This window comes from Strongylocentrotus purpuratus, unplaced genomic scaffold (assembly GCF_000002235.5).
Source record: "Strongylocentrotus purpuratus isolate Spur 01 unplaced genomic scaffold, Spur_5.0 spur5_scaffold_3, whole genome shotgun sequence".
NCBI lineage: Eukaryota > Metazoa > Echinodermata > Echinoidea > Camarodonta > Strongylocentrotidae > Strongylocentrotus > Strongylocentrotus purpuratus.
In genome coordinates this window covers 19,610,837-19,635,600 of record NW_022145609.1, presented here as the reverse complement: position 1 = coordinate 19,635,600, position 24,764 = coordinate 19,610,837, and the positions used below count along the sequence as shown (strand labels likewise).

At 36.0% G+C, this 24,764-nt stretch overlaps 1 protein-coding gene across 8 annotated transcripts in view; it reads left to right on the top strand.

Annotated features, from left to right (window-relative positions):
- Positions 1-24,764, top strand: part of LOC589201 (tyrosine-protein kinase SYK) — a 55,327-nt gene that overhangs the window by 16,721 nt on the left and 13,842 nt on the right. For 2 of the 8 annotated variants that reach the window (XM_030995969.1, XM_030995968.1), the window contains exons 1-6: positions 514-847; positions 6,705-7,258; positions 10,390-10,553; positions 11,464-11,602; positions 15,139-15,241; positions 22,275-22,295. In XM_030995969.1, coding sequence (XP_030851829.1) covers positions 811-847; positions 6,705-7,258; positions 10,390-10,553; positions 11,464-11,602; positions 15,139-15,241; positions 22,275-22,295 — 1,018 coding nt within the window. In that variant the 5' untranslated portion in view covers positions 514-810. Of the gene's footprint in view, positions 1-509; positions 848-6,704; positions 7,259-10,389; positions 10,554-11,463; positions 11,603-15,138; positions 15,242-16,425; positions 16,477-17,220; positions 17,251-18,410; positions 18,441-19,587; positions 19,618-21,330; positions 21,358-22,274; positions 22,296-24,764 lie in introns of those variants that run through there. The other 6 variants (XM_030995972.1, XM_030995970.1, XM_030995965.1 and 3 more) reach the window with 5 other exon arrangements.

Below are 24,764 nucleotides of genomic sequence, written 5' to 3'. Positions count from 1 at the left end.
AGAGAGAGAGAGAGAAAGAGAGATAGATAGATAGATAGATAGATAGATAGAGAAGGGGAAGGGGAGGGGTGGTATAATGGGAGTCAGAGAGAGAAAGAAATACCAATTTAGAGAAGACATAAATGATATAAAAGTTTTGAAAGTAGAAGTAGAGGTGATCAAAATTTATAATTTATACACAGAGCTGTCCCTCTATCCTTCCACCGAAGTAGAAATAAAATCCGCTCCCCCCCCCCCCTCCCCAACTCCCACACTCTAAAAATAAACCCAGATTGTAGGTCGTCCGGGGCAGTGGCATGCCACATTTGTTGCTTTCCAGGGGAAACGGTTATTGTCCTTTTTTTCTGCAACAGCAGAGGATGGGTTTAATTTCCTGTTTGTTTGTCCCTGCGGAGAGCCTACTGAATGCTGCCCTCGCTTGCCAACTTTTTTTTCTTTCACCCATGCTTGCTCTCTCTCTTTCTCTCCCCCACTCTCGCTCAATCTCACTACCGTAGTTCTATATTTAAATACGCACACCTATTTCTGGGATGCAGCGAGCAGCGGAATAAGGGGGCATCGGGTTCCTGTCTTAGTTTGTGTGTGCGGTTGCATGTTGACGACTCTCTCTAGTCTCTATCTGCCGGCTGTTCGTTGGTCAATCAGTTCATGAAGCCATTCGGGGGTTGACATCTAGCTGCTGATGTGCGCTTGCTAGCTGGAGGGGTCCGCACTCTGCATTCCACGACATTGTGTACATTCTCTTGAGGATTTTGCCCGACTCTAGGAGTGGAACTTGTCTTGTGGTTGTTCTGTTTTGAGACCGTCGTAATGGAGATCCATAACAAGTTGTGTAGCCTGCAGTTGGGTGAGATTCACAGGGGTTTCCCCCATTTTGTTATGTTTGTTTTGTAATTGTTTTTTTTTATTCACATATTTACTCTACAAGGAAAATGCCAGGGGGAGTGTCAGATCTTTGAATTAGAAAGTAAAACCAATTGACCTTAAAAGGATAGCATAGTTGTCAATAGATTTCAAGTTGATACCAGTGTTTTATAACTCAATTGATATAACCATCACATATTGTTTTCCAGGAATCATATTTAAAATCATCACACTAAGTTTTAGTTCAGGAGAAACCTCTTCTTAGAATTCAATGTGTTTACTTCTTTTCCTCCTCCTCCTCCTCCACCATATTTTCCTTCTCATTCTTCTTCTCTTCCTTCCTCTTCCTCCTCTTCTTTCTCTTTTCTTCTTCCTCTTTTTCTTCTTGTTCTTCTTCTTTTATTTCTTCTTCCTTTCTTCTTATTTTCCCCCTTTTTCTTCATTCACTTCTTCTGCTGTGACTGCTCTCCCTGAGTTAAAGTTAAAGTCTCGAATCATGTTGCAGGGTGCTACAAGAATTTTTTTCACCACTTGCCCTGTCGGGCAAGTGGGTTTTCAATTTACTTGCCCAAACAATATTTCCACTTGCCCAAAACTTTAAAGCGAAAAAGGACTCGAGGTTAAAGCATTTATTATCGCTTTCTTGGCTGGCGGTGCCTCCATGTTTACTAGCACAATCGAGAAAAAACAGCTGATCAACGCACGTGTGTGTCTGTGCAAGCCGCTGTCATTTGGAAACGTAGGCTAATTTTCAGCTGTTAATAATTTGGGTCAACTCTTCCATCAAGAAACGTCATGTAAATAATGGGTAATCAACTATTTTAAATAAAGTACGGACATTTTTATTTCATCATTCACTGCTATAAATATCATGCCAAAATTTGTAAATTCTTACTAAATAATAATATTGAAGATATTTTACGATAAATCTCGGATAAGTATGCGAAAACTAGACTAAACAACGTCGCTAAAACCATGAAAACAAAACAACAACGGCTTATATTCTGGGGGTCTCGATACTATTATCAAAATGACTCGCTCGGTCGGATCTTGAGACCGCAGTAATAAATTGAAAACGAGACAAAAACATTCATCTGATTTATATGAGCAGCGAGTTTTAAATAATATGTTCACAATCATTAACAGTCATTATGAATAAATATCAAACATTTGACTTTTTGTACTTACTAGAAAATCCCTGTTGTTTATTCCATTCCGATTCGCACGTGTTCATTTCCCTAGAATAATGACGTCATATTTGGCGTGATTCAACCAATCGGCAATCAGAGAATAGCAAAGGCCTGTCGGTGCGGCCTGCAGAGCTAGAGAGAGAGAGCGCGAATAAGCTCGCAGCTGGTACGATCGCGCTAGCTGTCTCTAGCTAGCTCACGGCCGGCCGTGCGTGGAGGCGGAGCGGCATTCATGGCTTGAAGTGTCACTGTTGCATGCGCGCTGAGCTAGCTGAGCTGGCTAGCTGTCTGTGAAGTTTTTTCGAAATCGGAACGATCGCTTTTTTGCTTCTGGATTTTGACGACGGGTAAGAAGTTGACGGGTGAATGGTAGAGTTCTTGGACACTAGGAAATTACTGTAAAAGTATCACGACGGCTCAATTTGGTTGCCCCGGGACGTCGGGCAAGCGGGTTTGTCGCGCCCTGTGTTGGCTATAATTTTCAGTTGAAACAGTTGAAAATGAGCAAAATTTAGAGAAATTGATCTGTGAAAAGAAATTCTGGTGAAGGATATGAGAGAAAAGTAGAGACTTAATTGAACAGAACTGAACTTGATTAAATACAAATTGGCTCTCTGTCATTTACATGTAAGCATCACCGCTGTATGCTCTGTACATAAAAAAATGAATTTTCTATTTTCTCCATTGGTCTTTTAATCAGTCACAACATTAAAGTTCTACAACTTCCTTAACCTTTTCAGATATATCCTCAATGTTCTAACTACCTGTTCTCTGCTTTTATTAAAAACCAACTCGTGGATGTTGCGGTTGACGTCTCCTTTAAAACAGTGTTGATTCCTTGATTAACAATGTAAAGTGACATCGTCATGTAAACATTCCAACACTTGGCAGGCTGTTCATGATGTGGCACATGTTCTTGTATGTCGCTCACGCAGGAGGAAGGAAGTATCATTTGCTATCTGAACACAGCACTTGTTTTGAATTTTCCTCTTTGCCCCCCTCTCTCTCTCTCAAGTCAAGAAAGTGAACATTAGTGTATTACACAAAATGGCTTGGATAGGCACAGTGTAGCACATTGGAGTGCAGTTCAGTCCTGCCAAAAGTAACATTATAGGGCAGATTTACAAATACATGTACATGACAACCTTGCAAGCTGTAGGAAACCAAAATAAATATTGAGTTAAAGGTTATCGTCAATTTTGGGTTCGCAACATGGATTTTGAATTTGCTTTTCACTGTACACTTCTCATATTTTGATCTATTATACATGTACATTGTAGATAAAGGTTCTTTACTCTTTTGCTTTTCTACATAAACATGTGTACAGTATGAATGTCAACATTTACATATATAGTGTCAATCAAAATACTAGTAGGCCTATGTGTACATGTTGCGTTTGTTTTATTATCTTGGGCTCATATCTTTCCATGTATAATATAAATGAAGTATGAACATGATTGTATATACATGTACATGTATGGTACAGAGGAAAACAAAATAGACCAAAGTAACCAAGCAAAGGGAAGGACTGAAAGTTTTTAGCAGTTGTACTTGTAGTAGACGTGTCAAGTGAGGAGAGCTAATTATATCAGAAACTTCCTGAAAGCAGGCAGTGAACAATGCATGTAGTTAGTAGCATGAATGGGGACAGTTCACTTCCGGCACTCGAGTGTAACTATTAGCCAAAAACTAGGCATGTTCATTTGTGTGTAATTACATGTACGTATACATGTAAACACAATAGTATGACATTTTTTCATTTTCAATGCTTGGATTCATGTGCCAACAATTACAGAATAAGTACTTGTTCACATACTCTATGGCTTAGGAAACCTCCACAGGTTTTGTATTTTGTTATTTTATATTTATTTAATTTGTAACTCATAGAATGGCAAGTGGAGATGAAAAAGAATTTCAACGTAGCTGAGGTCTGACACTATTCCCTTATATGTGTGTTATAAGATTTTTAAATGTGAAGAATGCTTATAAAAATAAACCTGTGGTAAAACATTGCGGTATAGCACAGCATACATGTACCGGTATGTGAATGTGGGTTAAGCATCACATGTGCTGAGCTTCTCCCCCCCCCCCCCTATGGTTAAACATATATTATAGAATATAGACTGTGTTCTGTGTTTCAGATGTATCCCTGAATAATGTTGTGGTTTTGGGGGCCCCTGAACATAACTAAATCTGGCTATGCAAACTGGATTGGTGACAAACCACATTATTCCAGGGGAAATTATGGAAAATTTGCTGCTTTTGTTAATACATTGTGTGTATTGAATTCTCGCTACCCCAAATAGCGATTCTGCCGAGATCCGGGGAAAATCCTGAAAACGCGCATTGCATTATGGGATAGCTTTTCGACATTACAGCTTCCTGTGCAGGCGTTCGTGATCACAACCCTCTCTTTCACGATAGAGTTTAACGGCCTTTTGTGCTAAAGTCACTAATTCTGCCCGAAGCTTTCCATTGCATATTATAATCTGTACAAATTACACTGATTGGCATCGATTTTAGCGTGCGTGAAAACTCTGCACAGCGAACACAGGCGCTAGCGCCAGCGGGATGGGACTCTATACCGGAAGTTGTAGTGACGACCCGAGAGAGTGAAAATTACCTCGTCTCGCGAATTTCGAGATTTTCGTACCTATTTAGGGTAGCGAGAATTGGATGACTAATTCATGTGAATTGAAAATGTCACCCTGCTACAGTACATGGAACAATCAATTACTGATACCTCAAAAATGGAAGGGGAAAAGGAGCCAGTCAAATGCATGTCTGGTTCTATAAATGTCATTGGCATTAAATTATTTACATATAAAAAAAGTAAATGAAATATTTAAATGAAAAAAGAACTGAAACAACATTTAGTTAATGTATACAGTCCCTGTTTTGGCAAAAAATGTGGGAAAATTAAGAAATTTTAATGATGCAATTTCATCATATATGGCATAAGACTTGTCAAAGTTGCTGGTTTTAAAGTCTTATGACCTACAAATGTACATGTATTACCAGTATATCATAGACTACCTAATGAAATTTGTCAAAGAAGGGGAACAGAAGAAAGAAAACTGTCTAAAGAGGGTCAAGCCATTTTGTCCGTGACCTCTGGGGAAGAACCGGACATTAGAGGATGTCTCCTCCAATGATCTATTAAAGTAGTTTCAATTAAGGCAATTGGAATTGACATCCGTTGCGTGGGGAGTTTGATGGCTTTATACATGTATGGAGAAGCTGACATTTGGTACATGTTGTTCAGATGTTAGTCCACTGTGGTTCAGATGTTTGTCCATTGCCTGTGGGGTGTTTCACAAAGATCCTACTCCTACAAGTAAGTTGAACTTGTCTCTAAGTTGGACTTAAAAATTATGGAAAGCCGTTAGCATCTTTGAAAATATTTTGTTAAAGTTATTTTGAAAGGCATAAAATGTTGATGCAAATCATTCATATTTTCTATCATCAAGGAGATTTCATGTTTTTGATGTGGAATTTATAAACAGTCTAAAATACTTGAATTTCTGCTTTTAAATATATTTCATTTTAAGGCTACAATTGGCTCTCCATAATTTTAATGTCCAATTTAGTGTTAAGTTCTACTTGGGATCTTTGTAAAACACCCCCCAGGACTGTTTCCGTGTCGCGCACCCAATCAGCGAAGAAAATAACACGCCCTCAATGCTAAAATGGAGACGGTCCTTTCATTCTTACACTTGCAAGGGTGTATTTGGGGGATCGCATGATTAGTGGACACTTTGCACTCTGCATGGGATGTAAGAGAACTGAAGGTAAAAATAATTGGGGAAAAAGTAGTTAAAAATGAACAGAATCTGGATTAGTCGGTTGTCCACTCCATGGTTGAAGTTACAATGTAACAGTTTATGGAAGAACAGAATTTGATGAAGGTTTGTTGTGAATCTATCAGCACTGATTCCTGAAATTCTCACCAGTTATAAATTTATGTTCTATGTTCCTTTCATTTCAAACTTTAGATGAATAGTTCTCTTTAATAACAATTAACAAAATTGCCAATTTGTTTGCAAAGAGAGAATGAAATATGCTTATCCTGCTACTATGCATTGCCAATTTAAGGCATTAATTATTATTTATTTTCATTTTCAACATTCTTATTCATCATTCAATGGAAACTGCATGGAAGTTTAACATTGTACATTATATGTATGTTGAGAAATAAAAATGAAAGAAAAACAAATAATCTAATCATGGACCAAGTACATGTTTATTTTGTTCAAGATGGAATAATTATCTAGTATGCACTTGTATGTAAGGAGTTTGTTGATTGACTGGCGACCAGGAAGCATTGTGAAGTATGTTCTACCAGGTGTCATGTAACAAACAAACAGTCCCTATTTATTCATGACTTCCTCAATTAGAAATGACTACAAGTCCAGTAGGCTTATTGAGTTGGCACAGAGAAAGACAAATGTTACTGATTAGGGAGAAAATGAGATATTTCCAACGAGTGATTGTGTGGATTAAGTCGCATTTCTTTTTACTAGGACCTTAATTGATGTACATGTATGTACCCATATCTTGCTGTTTGTATTTAAATTTGTACATTTATATCTACATGTACGTAATGATTGTGGAGTTGTAATAATTGTGTAATTGTTGCCTCTGTTGCAGGTCCGTGCATCATGGAACGCACCTCCATCTTAAACTCTACCAACCATCACCACCACCACAACAACCACCACCAGCAGCAACATCAAGTGTCACCAACCCCTAAAATCAACCACCACTACCACCAGCAACTCGTACAACCCGGCCGCATCATGCCAGTGGACCCGCTCTCACGCCGCTTCTACCACGGCCGGATCACGAGGGAAGAGGCCGAGGCACGGCTACGGAATGCCGGCTGCCACCAGGGTATGTTCCTACTGCGAGAGTCCCTAGGTCGGGAGGGCAATTACGCCCTCTCCTTGTGCTACGAGGACGACGTCTACCACTACGCCATCGAGCGGCAGTACGATGGCACAGTGGCCATCAAGGATGGCAAGAACTTTGCAGGCCCTATCGAACTTGTGTCGAATCATATGAACCGAGAGGACGGGCTGTTGTGCAGACTTCTAAGACCATGCAACCTTCAGCAGGGTATCGCCGCAAGGGCCTTCAGCGACATGGATCATCAGCAGATGGAAGGAGCTCTGATAGATCTCGCCAAGAGCCAAGGAATGGCTGTAAGTATGGCTTCTGGCCTTAAAATCTGATCAAATCTTTTGGTGTGAGCCAGAAATGGGTTAACTTTGTGTTGATGCAAGTCGATGCATTTCTTGCTCTCAACTTACAAATGGTCGGCATGTGATTTTTTTTTTTACCCCATGCACACGCTTAGTTTATTCGTACACATTTTTCTGCCACAGGGCTCTGGAGTTGTAAAGGACTGTGGGCATCAGTGGTGACGTCTTTAATATATTTATTAGATTTTAATCGGTTATTTTCGAAATGTAATCAAACTTATACACAAATGCCTCTATACAATTATTTCATTCACGTGATACAGATAATTGTATCTCAATCGTCAGAATGCATATGTTGCTAGGTAGGACAAGCCATAATGTTTGTCCTACCTAGCAACAACTAATGTATGCAATTTGAGATACATTTGTTTGTAGCAGGTGAATGAAAATGAAATAATTTGTATCGAGGTGCTTTACCCCAATAAAAATTGTTTACATTACGAAAATGGCCTTTTCTGACAAAGAAAAGGTGGATAAGCCATTATTCATTGTTTCATGTATTGTTTTCCTTTATCTGTGGAAAATAATTAGAGCAAATAAGAATCTGCATCATATAAATTCTGACACATAGAATATTTTCATACTTACAATATTGAAGTTGATTTAAATGGAGAAGGGCAAGTACATAGTTTTATTTACTTTACCACTAAGAATCTAAAGGAATTTTCCAATGCTTTAATGCATTTTTTTGTAAACTATATATTGTGGAATGCTTTTGACTTTTGATCAAGAGCAGAGTCAACATTTTGTGTCAACACCCAAAATGGGTGGGGAGCTTGGCATCTCCATTTGATTGTGAAACCAGGCGATCAGTGTTTTTAAAAAAATCTTGACTAGATTTCCTTTTTAAACAATACAGTGTTACTTTTAATTTACATTTAATATGTACACACTGTAATTCTAAGTCTGCTCGTTTTTTAACACTGAAGAAACAAACAAAACCGAAACATTTAATGCATGAGCAAATTGTACATGTGCCTAAACTAAATTTACTCTGCCTGTACCAATATATGTTAAAAGTAGAAGAGTAAATTTGTGCATTGTACATATATGTGAGTGTAAAGACAAAAAAAAAAAATGTACATACACTGGACATACAGTACATGGATATTTTTTTTCTTTACTGTATTTAAATGTTTAATTGAAGACCAGATATTTAGAAATAAAATTGTATTTGCCAAATCAATAGAGAAGTGTTGGGTTTAGTGAATACGTTGCCAGACTGTGGATCACATGGTTCGCAGTTTAAGTCCTGCCCCGACACTAATGTCCTTTGGCAAGACATTTATCTACATTTGCCACACTCAACCCAGGTGAGGAAAATGGGTACCTGGCAAGAATTGATTCCTTGAAATTCTAGAGTGCCATAATTGGCAGCCATGCTGAAGCCGCGTAATGATTTTGGTGGGTTTTGAGAGTCAAGTTTGACAGACATGAGCGCTATAAGAAACCCGCTATTATTATTATTATTATAAATTGTAAAAGTACAAAGAGAACATAAACAAGTAAAATTATCTGTATCACCGAGGCTCATTTAAACACAATTTGTGATACCTTAACATCAGTTTATTTCCAAAACATGATTTCGTTCTTTCCCACGCTGCATGTTCCGACTGATGCCTGCACATGATTTATTCTGTACCAAGTGGACAGTTAGAAAAGGCGTTAATCACGTCTCACTTATTCTGTAAATAGCTTGGCGCTTTAATCGCTCCATAATCAGGACAATTAGTTCGTTAGGAGCGTTGTGGAACGGCCAGGAAGTGGCTGAGGAGGTCATTAATTTCTATCTAGTCTGTTTTGAGGAAGACGGGCATGTTCTTCCCTGATAACAAAAAGGTGTTGTTATAATTAATGATCTTGCATGGTCAGTGTGGTTTATGCTGCAGATACATGTAGACATTGGATATGTTGTATTGAGTGTTATTAATGGAATGTTTCTGCACAATGAAATAGAAAGTTATGATAAAAAAGGTATGTTGCATACATGTACCTCTCTCCTCTCTGTCTGTCTCTGTCTCTCTCTCTCTCTCTTTCTCTGTCTCTCTCTTTCTCTGTCTCTCTCTTTCTCTCTCTCTCTCTCTCTCTCCCACACTCTGTATTTCTCTCTTTATCTCTCCTTCTATCTTTCTCTCTGTCACTCTCCTACTCTCTAATTCTCTCTCTCTCTCCTTCTCCATCTCTATGTATTTCTCGCTCTATCTCTCTCTCTGTCACTCTCCATCTCTCTGTATTTCTCGCTCTATCTCTCCTTCTGTCACTATGTCTCTCTCTGAGTCAGTACTGATGCATTTTCAAAATACATTACTGGTGTATACATTAAAGCCATATCAAAATGAAAACAAATGGATTGAATCCCTATCTACACACATACACTGTACATTACCTAAACATGCTCTTGTACAGTTTAATAATTGCATGTGTTCCATTAAGGCCACATCACATGGAAACAAACTTTTAACAGTTAAGAAGTTAATTTCATTTTTCATCAGGCATACAAATTGAAAGCCTATTTGCATTATTAATGAAACAATAAATAATAATAGAGAATATAGAGAAGCGCATAATAAATTGAAAATTTCTCTATGCGCTTTACAATCATGACAAATTTGAAAATATAAACAACATAATAAATAACAAAGTAGATACGCAAATGACAAAAAAATATTCTTGGGAAAGTAAACCAATTCACCTATAATTACACCTAAATCTCTTGAACTGTCAGTTTATCGCTGATAAAGAAAAAAGAAAAAGAATCTTTAGATTAGATTTTTTTGGTAATGTTATTATTGATTTTAATTTTTATTAATTATTCAATGTATTTATTTATTATTATTAATACAATTTTTTTTTTTTTTTTTTTTTTTTTTGGGGGGGGGGGGGGGCGAGAGCAAAGGTCTCCCCGAAACTACTAACTAGCCCCCAAAATTGCTATTTTAACAAGGCCTCTTTCAAACCCCCCCCCCCCTCCCTCCCTCTCCTACAAGTAGGTGATCATAACCTGTGCGAATCTAGATGGACATTGAATTTAATTTGTCTCCTTTTTTCTTCCCCCCCCCCCCCCCATTCAGCCTGAGGTGATCACCAAGGCACTCCACTCCACTCAGCGTCCGCAGCTGGAACGAGCCCTGAAGAAGATCATGCATCAAGACAAACCCTGGTTCCATCACAAGCTCTCGAGGGAGGAGGCAGAGCAGAGGATCGTCTCTGCCGGTCTACAGGAAGGAAAATTCTTGTGAGTTTGAACCATTATGTGAACGCATGTTTGTGTACTTTAAAATCAAAAACCTTTATTGAAATGTAGTTGAATAAGAATGATAAAAAAAAACGGTGCTTATTAAACGCTTACCACCGAAGTCTCTAAGCGCTATGTACATGTAGTTTGATAAAACCTGATGAGAATAAAAACAACTGTATTTATGTGGTAAGAAGCTTTCATGAATTACAATTATTTGGCTGTAGCCGTTTGGAGTGTGCTATTTAGTTTGTTCTACCCGACTGCTGAGAAAGCATTTGTATGCTTTTACAGTAAGTTAGCAACCAGGGGACTGATGTCTTTAAACATCTCTCTGAGGAACTTGGTAATGAGGATCAATGCCTTACCAAAGGGCACTATCGCTTCGACTTGGGTTTTGGACCTAGGACCTCCTGGTTAGGAGACCACTCCTCTACCACTGAGCCACCGTGTCTCCTTTAATACTGCATGACTCTTAATGCAGAATTAGTGAAAGTTGTATGCCCGTGAAATTCTTTGGTTTTACAGTTATAATTCGAATCATCAATTATTTCCACACGCAACTGTTTTGTCTTTAGATGATCAATTCACTTATCTATGAGGTAAATTTTGAAGAGTCAAAATGCTCTAGACATTTAAATAGAATTCCCACATAAGTCTACGCATTAGTCATATAGTTGTGAATGTAAGTTTATAAAGACCTCCCTTTCAAAATCTAGTCCATGGGCCTTTTTATTTATTTTGAGGAGAATCAGACATTGTACATGTACATCTGCACTGCACCTCAACAGTCCGACAATACACCTGACGGTGGCCTGTACTGCAACTGAAGAAGAAGAAGAAGAAGAATTAGAAGACTAAGAAGTGGTACATTGTAACTTAATTTTCACCCTTTTCTCTATTAAACCAGAGTTCGAGAAAGGACAGAAGAAGGAAGTTTTGCTCTGTCGCTGTGCTACAATAACTTTGTCTACCATTACAAGATAGACAAGGATTGCACCGGCCAACTTTCTATCAAGGAAGGGCCAAAGTTTGATAGCCTTATTCAGGTAAGCAGCTGGTCTGTGAAGTCATCCTGTTAGGCCTGTCATCATCAGCTCGAGTTTGCCAAATAACCAGCTATTTTAACTGTCCCGGTCGCCAAATTATCCAGCTTATTTGCAACCTCATCAGCCCGCAGTTGCAATTACCGGATATTTAGTCAATACAATATCCCAAGAAATCTTGGCCTTGTTTCCAAAATTTGGGAAATAGCAGGCTAATTTGCGCCCGTCCGAGCTAGTTTGTGATGAGCGTATCGGTCTGGTGAGGACGCAACTTCAAGCTTCGGGATAATATCCCGAGACTGAAAACAGCGGGTTATTAGGCAAATTCGAGCTGATAACGACAGGCCTAACGAAGCTCAAAAGCCCAAGAAAATTTGCATCCAAGCATGTCGGCTACAGTCTGTGTGAAAATGATATGATTTTCAGTGAGCTACTACATGTTAAGAATTCACCAAGTTCTTGTACCTGTATTGATGATGTCTGAGCCTGAGACTAGCCTTGTGCTAGACCCATCGGAAATGTAAAGTCTAAAAGTTTTATAAATGTAATGCTTGGGAGAAATTTCAATTATTTAAACATATTTGTGGCTTACACCAAGTAAATTACAGATCGTTCAATCGATCTTATTTACTGGGTGTAAGCCACAAATATGTTTAAAAGTTTAAAATTGTTTACTTCTCTGAATTACCAGTATGGCATGATAAACACTGATGAAAGATGAGATTCATGCAGGGAAAAAGTGGAAAAAATATGATAAATGGCTAGAATATAATTGCTTTAATTCATCATGATGTAGATTGTCTTCAAGTAGTAGAGCAATTGAAGATAACAAATAATCCTACATCCTCTTACGACGCTGTCTTTGGTTTGAAAGAAAGAAGTTTTAAAGTGGTTACATTTCTACACTTCACAAATTACCTCCATCAAGTATTGTATGATAAACACTTAAATGAAAGATAAGGTTCATGCTGGAAAAAGTTGGAAAAATGTGATAAGTGACTAGAATATAATTGCTTTGATTTATTATAATGTAGAATGTCCTCAAATAGTAGAGCAATTGAAAAAATATATTCTTACATACTCTTAAGACCCTCTCCGCAGTGATATTGAAACAAAAACACCCACAGTGTACATGTACTATTATTTTATAGGCGAGTGGTAAATGGTTGGCCCAATTTAGAGGGTCACCTTGGGAATATTTTAGAAGCCAAATTTGAAAACCTGTACAGGGAGATGAGGAAGGTGATAACCAATCATACTGGGCTGACCTGGGTTTTGCGGAAACTGTACTTCAACTTCAATGTTTATAGCTATTAATCTTATTCACATGAAGGTGCATAGGCCTACATACAGTATATATACTGTAGCTCAGTGGTTGGGATTGGATGTTGAAATGTGAAGATCTGTGGTTCGATACCGTAGTTATGGCATTGACCTACAATGTAATACTGAGTCTCATGGATAGGACTTGGGACTAGTACTGGGTCCTTCTTTCTTATCCAAAATTGATATCCTCTGTTTCTAGTACTAGTTAATTAGTATTAGTCTAAAATAGCTACAAAACTAAATGTTAAGGAATAAATACAGTCAAACCTGCTACTAAATATTGACCAACTGTATAGAAAGACCACCTGTCTACAAAGACCACATTTTTTGTTTCCCTTGAAAATGGTTTCTCATTGAAACATGTACTGAAGGAACCTGTAAATAAAGACCACCTCCCTATAAAGACCATTTTTCTTTTCTCCCTTGGGTGGTCTTTATAGACAGGTTTCACTGTATCAGGAAGAGCATACATTCCAAACTCTCTTCCACTGTGCTATGTCACTCTTCCGTTCCCCCTATCCACCCTCATTCAGTGCTGCGCTGTTTACTTTGCATATTTATACACATATGACTTTGGACAACCGAGGGAGGGAGCAACCGGGGAGGCCGAGTCCCGGGTGAGAGTCTAGTGGGCCGCACTCGTTTGTACATCCGCCCTCTGTCTAGCCTGGCTGCCCCAAATTAATATTTCCTGTTGATATTACCAGGGGGACCTGGACTCGGAAATTTGCGGCTCTGGTTAGGAAGATGTTGGGTGCAGGGTTTCCTAGATATCTCTCCCTGCAGCACTGGAGGGGAAGGGGTTTTAATAGACACATTTAGAATGCCGACGAGCTAGCGTAAGAGATAGCGCAGTGTCACTTTCCAAATTCCATCTTGCAGACGAAGACATCAAGTCGTTGTTCCGTTGCATTTTGAAGGATCCCCTCCCATTTGTTGTTGTCTTGTTTCTGGACATCTCTTTTCCTTTCCAATTTTTTTTTAGTAATTGATCTTGTCCTGGAGCAGTTGTACTTGACATTTGAGTGTTTCTTTTGTCTCTTGTCTCGTTTCATCTTCTCTTTCATTTTGACGAAACCCTGAAAAAGATATCTCAATGTTTGTTTATGTCTTCTAATGAAGACATCAAGTCACTGTCATTTTTCTTAGAAGTCTTCTCTTTCTACTAGTCTGACATCTCTCTTAATGCCTCTTTTCCTTTTCCTTCTCAAGTAATTAATCTTGTCCTGCTCCATTTATGCCTGACCTTTCTGTGTTAAGTTAATTTTTGTGTCTCCCCATTCGTACTTCTCTTTTCTTTTCTCTATCTTTTTTTGTGTTTGTGGTTTTCACTTGAAGTCGTCTTTGTACTTCTTTTTTTCTTCCTTTTTTTATTAACACCTGAAACTGTCTTTTCCAAGAACCGGTGGCATTATTTGTGAGGAGTTCATACATGCCAACTGTTCAGATTAAAGAGGAACATTCCTCTTTTTGGGAGAAGATAATTATCATTTTAATGCAGGTGTTCCTCTTCCTGTACAAATTTGTCTGTAGTATTGAATAGGAGAGTTAGGATTGTTCCTCTTTTTTTTGAAAATAGCATAATTTGTACAGATTTCTGATTTTCAAATGTTGGCATGTATGGGAGTTTCATGCAACAGATTTATGCAGTAATAAAATGAAGCACAACACAAATGTTCTAACTTAAATAGCGAAAGTTTCCTGCATCGCACAATGATTATTTAAAATTCACTAATGTTTTTTTTCTTCATGATGTCCCGCATCACAGTGGAGGGGGGGGGGGAAGGATGATAGAGAAGAGAAAAACCTGCCGCTAGACAAGTTATTGCTACGGTATCAATTATGAATACAAAATCATCAGAAGTGCTTTTATTATTTAGATACATGAGACATCACGTGTATGCCCGCTACTCTCTCTCTCTCTCTCTCTCTCTCTCTTTAAGTGTCATATCGATTGACTTTGGTGATCATGCTGTTCCACAACCCTCGGCTCCTAGCCTTCTCTATTAGCACCACTCCCAGTTCTGTCACTCCTCTCTCTTCTAACAATTTCTGCAGACTGTTGATCCAAAGTATCTGCCTTATTCCCCTACTCCTCCTTCCCACAGTGTTCCCTGTCAAAGCAAGATTCTTTAGGCCTTCACTACTTTACTTTTAAAGCTAATAACCCAATCTCATCACCCATGTCTTTCTCCAACCCCCTCATTCTGTAGATGGTGGATCACTACCAGCTGAAGAAAGACGGTTTACTCTGCTGCCTTCTCGTCCCCTGTCACGACAACAACCGAGACACGCCCACTAGGAGGCGGCACTCAGGTAACCATGACAAACACTATTTATCCTCAGGATTTGCTATAACTACAATCATGTTCATCCCTCAAAACTCAAACATCTTAATTATACAACTGCTTTTGTTCATGTAAAAATCAGCATTCAGGATTCACATCTTCATTATGACATTATTGTATAGACAACTCCTTTTTATTTTTGCTTTTAAAGTCATTTAGAATCCACATTTTAATGATTTAATAGTTGCAAGGAAAATGGTTGTCCAAAAGAGATGTTATAGATTCCAATATTGGTGTGTGTGGTTTTTTGTTTAGACCTACATTGTAGATCACAAAATTAGAGAATACATGGGTGAATTGCCATCAAAGTTTCATGTTTCTTGTAAATAAAACATGCAACATAAAAAAGGGTCAACCTTCATATAACTTGGATTATGTTTCCTTTCAGCTTGCAGCCTATTCAGTTTATTTTTATGTTCTTGTCCAATATGTTTTTCATGTGTATTTTATGTCATACATGTATATCTGATTGATTTTTTCAACTGAATGAAATAAAATTGAACTGAATTGAAGTGAACTTGTAACTGCCATGAAACAGACCTTGGAAATCCTGCTATATTTTATTTGAGGGAAGCAGACATCAACGCAGCCATGCAGAGTTCTCATTTGCTTATCATTCATCTCCACACCGCAGACTTGTTTCATTATGTTTCATAACTAGTGTAACACGCGTTCAGTTTATACACCATATGCTCATCTTCGTGTATTCCGCATGTATAAAGATAGAGACCACTTCAGTACTTGTAAGAAGCGCTTTACCAACATTTATTAATTCTGCTTTCCATCCTCTTCAAGTGCCCTTACAATAAATCCAATCTCTGTGATAGTCGTAAACAATTAAAAACTTCAGTTTACTTTTGTTATACAGTAAGTAGGGTATTATTCGAATGAGAAGCCATGGATTTATAGGATACAGATAGTCAGTAGACACTGGCAGAATAATAAACTCACTTTATATAGCGCATAGTCAATTAAAACTACTCAATGCACTTTACATACAGCTCTCGAAGATTACTTAACTAAAATACAATCAAATGGGTACAAATTAACTTTGTAACACGATCCGGTAGATCATTAGTAACACAGGGGGTGGTAAGACACAGGTATTATCATTATATTTTCTTGTTACTTTCCTGTGTTTTTTCTTTGAAGGTGGTCAGTCTATTCATGTAGATGATGTACATGAATATGATGCCTATGCTGGTATGTTATTAGCAACTTTTGGAAAATGCACATTTTTCTTAAAATATGAAATCGTGCACCATTACTGCTTTTTGACTTGTCAAATTTTCTTTGATTTTTATCACTGGCCCTTGCACGGTCTCTTAAATTTAATTTAATGCACTTAAATAAGATTGGATTGGTCACAATTAAAGAGTGTAGGACCGTTCAAGAGACATTTTTAAAGTTGTCAATGAGCTTCAAATTTGATTGCAAGTTCCTGCAGGAGATAGAGGAGGGAGTTCACTTTTTTTTTCTACCTACATTTGTGGGAATATTTAGAATTACATATTAGAATCAATCATCCCAGAGTTTTGCATTCATTCCAAATTAAGAAAGAGAATAAGACTAATATATTATGTTAAAATAATCTTGATAATTTAATATAAGTATTTTCATTGTATAAGCTGTTTAAAATGACGTATTTAGTGTACTTTTAAGAATTCAAGACTTCATTTTGAAACTACACTGTGAAAAAATTAAAACAACTTCTAGTTTCAAATTTGATTACTAGTATTTTCATGAGATGTAGAAAGAGATGGATTTTTTTCTTTCTAATTTTGTTGCATGATTGTTAACTGCCCCCAATTTTAAACTCATTCAAAGTCAGAAATAAACACAATGTGCTTGATACACATTTATCTACTTGTAGTTTGAACACAGGCAATTTGGTTAAAGAATATATTACCAAATTTTCTTGTTGCTTTTATGTATTTCCTTTTGAAGGTATTGATGATAAAGCTGTTGACTATGCTGGTATGTTAAAAGTAACTTTTAGGGAATTGCACATTTTAAAAATTTTAATACGAACTGTGCACACATAACTACTTTTTTACTCTTCAAATTTTATTTTATTTTTATCGCTGACTCTTAAATTACATTTAATGCACTTAAATAAGATTGGATTGGTCACAATTAAAAAGTTTTAGACCGGTCAAGAGACGTTTGTAAAGTTGTCAATGAGCCTCAAATTTAATTGCAAGTTCCGGCAGGAGATAGAGGAGGGGGTTTAAAAAAAATCTACCTTTATTAGTGGGAATATTTCAAATTACACATGTACTTGCTCAAATTCGGCATTTACTTGAGTTCTGGTAAAAAAAAGAAAATGAATTCTCACAGAATCAAACGAAACTTACACCGAATGTTCAAGTTTACAAATAAATGTCATGTGCCAACAATTTTGGAAGAAAATGTATACTGGCGGAGTAATGAGCATAGAAAGACAAGGAAATCAAGGTAGTACTAGCCCGGACACCATGCGTGTTGTCCTATATATAGCTTTCTGTGTACAGTGCGTGTTACTTTACCAAGACTCGGTCAAATTTATTATGATTTTGATGACTCTAGAACCTTGCAGTGCACACCAATACTTACATGCTACATGATCAACTGTTTCTGATCCTTTCCACACCTTTTTTTCACAATGCAATCGCATTACCAGTACTAAAGTTTATCTTTAAGAAAGAGAGTAAGAACCACATTTTTTGTTCAAAAAATCTTGATAATTCTGATAATTAAATTTGTAAGCTTTTTAAACTTACGTACCGGTACACGTACATGTAGACAGTGTACTTTATAGATTTTGAGAGTTCATTTTGATACTACTCTGAGAGAAAATGAAAATGATTTCTAGTTTGTGCCTTACTTAAGCTACAAATTTGATTGCTAGTACTTTCATGAGATGTGGAAAGAGATATACTGTATGTTCTTCTTTCTAATTTGTTCGCATGATAGTTAATTGCCCCAGATTTTACATTCATTCAAAGCATGAAATAAAACAACGTACATGTACAGTATATATACATGTATATATATATATATATATATATATATACTGTAGATCTACATGCAGTTTAAACACAGGCAATATTGGTACAGAAAAATTACCACATTTTCTTGTTGCTTTCCTTTTGAAGGTATTGATGATAAAGCTGTTGACTATGCTGGTATGTTAAAAATAACTTTTAGGGAATTGCACATTTTTAAATGTTTAATATGAACTGTGCACACATAACTGCTTTTTTACTCGTCAAATTTTCTTTAATTTTTATCGCTGACCAATGCGTGGTCTCTTAAATTGCATTTGATGCACTTAAATAAGATTGGATTGGTCGCAATCAAAAAGTTTATGACTAATCAAGAGATATTTGTAAAGTTGTCAATGAGCCTCAAATTTAATTGCGAGTTCCTGCAGGAGATAGAGGAGGGAGTTCAATTTTTTTTCTACCTGCATTTGTGGGAATATTTAGAATTACATATGAGAATCAATCATCCCAGAGTTTGGCATTCATTCCAAATTAAAGAGAAGGTTGAGTTCTGGGAAGAGGTGAAAAATAATTTGTGAGTGCTTATCATTCCTATTATGCAAGTGTGGAAGAACATCAGATAAGACATGTTCCCTAAAAAGCATGGCTCTTCAAATGCCTTCATATTCTAAATATGTCATGTAACATCGTAAAACTCTGGGGTAGGATTTTTACGCCACGTGTTCGCGTAGTCCCATATACATCTTTCTGTGTACAGTGTTTGTAACTTTACCAAGACTTGGCCAAATTTCTTATCATTTTGATGATTCCAGAACCTTGCAATACACACAAATTCTTATATGCTAGATGATCAACCTTTTATGGTCGATTCCACACTGTTTCTTTCACAATGCAATCGCATGACCAGAACTCAACTTCATCTTTAAGAAAGAGAATAAGACCAATATCTATGTTAAAATAATCTTGATAATTTAACATTTGTATTCTTAAGCTGTTTAAAGTGACGTATACAGTGTACTTTTTAGATTTTGAGACTTCATTTTGATACTACTCTGAGAGAAAATGAAAATTCTAGTTTGTGCCTTCAAATACTTAAGCTACAAATTTGATTGCAAGTACTTTCATGAGATGTGGAAAGGGATATATGTTCTTCTTTCTATTTTGTTCGCATGATAGTTAATTGCCCCCAATTTTACATTCATTCAAAGCATGAAATAAAACAATGTACATGTACATGCATAGATCTATATGTAGTTTAAACACAGGCAATATTGGTACTGATAAATGACCACAGTTTCTTGTTGTTTTTATGTATTTCCTTTTGAAGGTATTGATGATGAAGTTGTTGCCTATGCCGGTATGTTATTAGTAACTTTCAGGGAATTGCACATTTATACATTTTTGAAATGAATTGTGCACACATAACTGCTTTCTTACTCGTCAATTTTTTAAATATGTTTATCGCTGACCCATGCGTGGTCTATTTAATTGCATTTAATGCACTTGAATAATATTGGATTGGTCACAAATCAAAAGTTTTAGACATTTTATAGGCATTTTTAAAGTTGTCAATGAGTCTCAAATTCAATTGCAAGTTCTTGGAGGAGATGAGCAAGGGGGTTTTACTTTATTTTCCTTTTCTACGTATATTTGTGAGAATATTTTGAATAACTTACTAGAATTTATCATTCCAGAGTTTTTTAATTATTCCAGATTAAGAAAGATAGTAAGAACAATATTTTTTGTTTAAAGTACATGTAGTTGTGTGAAGATTTTAAAAACTAACTTTATTTTCATTATTGCAAAGATGAAATTTTGATTAGGTAATTTTATCAAAATTCAATGCTTGGAAACATTCAAAGTAATGATTATTATTATTAATTTAAAAAATACTTAAATATAGCCCGGCATAGCACCTGAAGCAGACCTGCCAACCAGTACGATTTAGTCGTATTTAGTACGATTTTTAGAAGCAAATACGACAGTACGATTTTCCTTAATAAAATACGATTTTCGTTGGGCATGATTTGCACAAGTAGACAATGTCCCATTTTCAGTGCCTGTGTTTTCATGTTCTCTTGAGTTCTTTCTCTTACTTCACTACCGTCAGGCTAAATGTATAATCTACTGCCTCACTCTAAATCCAGCGGATGGTATTATTTTGATGAAAAATGCAGCGATGAAAAAATAAAGAAATCCGTCGCTTGTAAACAAAATAAGACACAATTTTATTTTCAGCTGCATACACCGTGATATGTTCGGCGTTTCAAGAGGGAACAAATGCTGTTTATGCTATCATTCCGGGGGTTTTTCAATTTGAAAGTGGTTTCTTTTACTGCTCATTAATCCCTATCCTGTGTATTTACAAACAAAAAACTTTAGTATCAGAATCGGTTTCATATCCCTTTTTGAATGGTGTGAAATAATAGCATTGCAGTTATGTTCATTCTTTATGGGATGTCCTCTGATTGTGCATATACCAACCTAATTTTGTTCATTTTTACACAGCTACTTTAAATAATCTTGATAATTTAACTTATGTATTTATAAGCTGTTTAAAGTGACCTATATAGTGTACTCTTTAGATTTCGAGACTTCATTTTGATACTACAGTCAAACCTGCTTTAGTGACCACCTGTCTACAAAGACAACATTTTTTGTTTTCCTTGAAAATGGTTTCTCATTGAAACATGTACATTGTACTAAAGGCACCTGTCTACAAAGACCACCTGTCTGCAAAGGCCACTGTTTGTGTTTCCTTGGGCGGTCGCTATAGCCAGGTTTGACTGTACTCTGTGAGAAAATTAAAACAAATTCTAGTTTGTGACTTCCTTCAGCTTCAAATTCGATTGCAAGTACTTTCATGAGATCTGGAAAGGGATAGATTTGATTTCTTCTTTCTAATTTGTTTGCATGATTGTTAATTGCCCCCAATTTTAAATTCATTTAAAGCCTGAAATAAAAGCAATGTACATGTATATATCTACATGTATTTCAAACACAGGCAATATTTAGTGGTAGCGATATATTACCACATTTTCTTGTTGCTTTTATGTATTTCCTTTTGAAGGTATTGATGAACTTGATGCCTATTCTGGTATGTTATTAGTCAATGACAGGGAGATACACATATGTACATGTGTAAAAGGACATATAAACCTAAAATGTCTTTCATTTTTGAACAATTTTCTATGATTTTTGCACAGAAATTTCACTGCTTTTCATCACTGATTCGTGCTTAGTTTCTATCCATTTATACAAAATTTGGGGTCAAATATATTGCTATACACATGCATGACATTTAAAAAAGCGTGAAAAGAATAGCTGACATTAATGACCTAAAATCAGGAAAAAGGGTAAATTTTACAATGCTTGTTGAATTGTTAAAATGTATGTATAGTAGCCTTTTCAGGCTAGAATTGTAATTGAGGTAAGTTTTTTGAGGGGCTTAAACTTTTATATGGAGTTAACAAAAATAAAGGAAAAAGCATGAAAAAAAAATAGAAAAGGGTGTGATTTTGACAATGGATAAAACTTGTTTAGGGGGTGGTCATGTGTGTACAGTAATATTTATTTTCTGGATGCTCCCCCCCCCATTATTATTATTATAAATTTTCTGTTTTGGGAGTACAGATTTGTTTTTCTCTCTCTCTGAGTGGATGGGGATGCACAATGTTTTTTTTTTCTTTTTCTTCCTTAATGACAGTTTTCTTTCCATAAATATATTTACCAGTAGACCCTGCTGAATTATGAGTTACAACTTACAAGCATTATTATCTTAACTCTCAAGCATATTTAAAAAATATGAGATCCTCTTAGTGCTAAAACAAAGAAGAATTGGTTATCTCTTCTAATGTCCCAATCTTTCTAAAACTGTTAACAACCCATTTAACTGTGATGAAACACTTCATTAGGTTGTGTCAAATCTTTACTTTGCTTTTATTATAATTTCTTCTTCATTTTCTTTTCATTTCGTTTTGTTTTATCCGTTCATTATCTACACATATGAAACAGACAATGACAATGAAAGTGACGGTATGTTTAATAGCTCTAAACATTTTTATATATTCAAATGAATAAATATTATTTACCCAATATATATTTCCTCTTATACTCTAAACGTTCAGGTATACTATTCCTTGTTCAAATATCCATGTATTTCCTAAACGTCCCTTTCCTCACCTGTGTGGCACACCTAAAAATAATTAACATATTCACATACATGTACATGTACATGTATATTGGGAATAGTGTATAGTTTGTATGGATATTGTCTTCAGACCTCTACATTTATGTTTAGAACTTTAGTGCATGGTAGGGTATTACAGTCAAACCTGCTTTAGTGACCACCTGTATAGAAAGATCACCTGTCTATAAAGGCCTTATTTATCATTTCCCTTGAAACCTTTCCCATTCAAACTTGTATTCAAAGAACCAGTTCATAAAGATCACCTGCCTATTAATACCACTTTTCCTGGCTCCCTTGAGGTTTCATAGGTTTCACTGTAGTACTTAGCTCACTGCATCAAGTACATTTACACATATATGAATGGCAAACGTGTGTACTGGATACCAGCTAATTTGATGTCTGTCAACTCAAGCATGTACACCTTTTTACACTGTTGTATTTTTATCCAAGGTGAACAGGATGCCCCCTCAAGTTTCTCCACTCTTTTTTCTGTAAAAATATAGTTTTAAGAAATAAAAAGAAAGAAGAAATTTATTGCATCTATCATTAAAGATCTCACCTCGGAAAGCATTCAGGGTTTTTGTAAAAGTTATTTTTTAGGTTTTTTTAATACAAAAATATGACAAGTGTTTCTCTTTGGCTTGATGTTTAGTTTCTGATTGTTGCTGGAAAAGTAGACTTATGTATATTTGAAGGGGGAAAAAGTATTAAAGAGATAAGTCAATATAGGCCTATAGAAGACTAATAGTTTGCTGTCTTTCATGATCCAACTTTGGTGAAAGGGGGCTAGTAATACCACGTTTATTCTTTCCCTAAAATCCTCTCTTCACTGCTGTTTGTGAGTGGATTACATTAATGTGGTTTGTCAATTACCATGTACATGTCCATCTTGTATTTATTCTTGGACAATGGACATATGTATCATTGTTCACTCAAAGAAATGTCTCGATCTGTGATGAGTGATATTTCTCTTTTGTTTTGATTAACTCTAACAAAGAAAACACTATCCACTTTTATCCTTTGTTATATATACCTTTGTTCACTTAAAATAATGTTTTTATCTGTGAGGAGTGATATTTCTCTTTTGTTTTGATTAACTCTAACAAAGAAAACACTATCCACTGTTAGGCCAAATTTAAAAAAAAACATGTTTAGCGTCCTGTTTTTTCGAAAAATAGGAAGGAGGAGGCCCTTTTTATTTTTCATTTTTTCTTTCAAAATGGCTGCTCAAAATGGCCGCTTGGTACATTTTCCCTGACAGTCGAGACTATTTTTTTTCAAGATGGCCGCCGACAATTTTTTTTTTTTTTTTAATCAGAAATAGAGCCATTTTAGCAGTGTTTTTCATGGTTTTTTTCTTTCAAAAAAAAAAATTTCAATTAAAAAAAAAAAAAAAGAAAAAGAAAATAGGAGGCGGCCCCCAAAAAGGAAGCGGGCGGGGACGCTAAACATGTAAAAAAAATTTAATGGCCTTATCCTTTATACCTTTGTTCACTTAAAATAATGTCTCTATCTGTGAGGAGTGATATTTCTCTTTTGTTTTGATTCACTCTCACAAAGAAAACACTATCCACTTTTATCCTTTATACCTTTATTCACTTAAAATAATGTCTCTATATGTGATGGGTGATATTTCTTTTTTGTTTTGATTGACTCTACTAAAGAAAACACTATCCACTTTTATCCTTTATACCTTTATTCACTTAAAATAATGTCTCTATATGTGATGGGTAATATTTCTTTTTTGTTTTGATTGACTCTACTAAAGAAGACACTATCCACTTTTATCCTTTATACCTTTATTCACTTAAAATAATGTCTCTATATGTGATGGGTAATATTTCTTTTTTGTTTTGATTGACTCTACTAAAGAAAACACTATCCACTTATATCCTCTGTACCTTTGTTCACTTCCAATAATGTCTCTATCTGTGATGGGTGATATTTCTTCTTTGTTTTGAGTAACTCTAACAATAAAACCCCTTCCACTTTTATCCTTTATGTAACTCACTACTCCTGTCCTGTAAATTTTCTTTAAGAATCGTTACTCATTTCTGAATGTGCAAAACCTCTACAAATAATCATGTGACAACCAGTGTATCTTCCACTTGTAAAGGTAAATCTATTAAGCTAGAGGAAATCAAGGAGAAAAATAATAATCAGTTTCACTTTGCTCTTCCAAAAAAAATGTTTTCGTAAACAATGATCACTGATTGGGGCATGAAATAATGAGTACCGGTATGTCGTATGTTGGAGTCAGGAAGACGAATAGTTCATTCTTTAATACAGAGGTAACACCCTTCCTGCTCTGAACC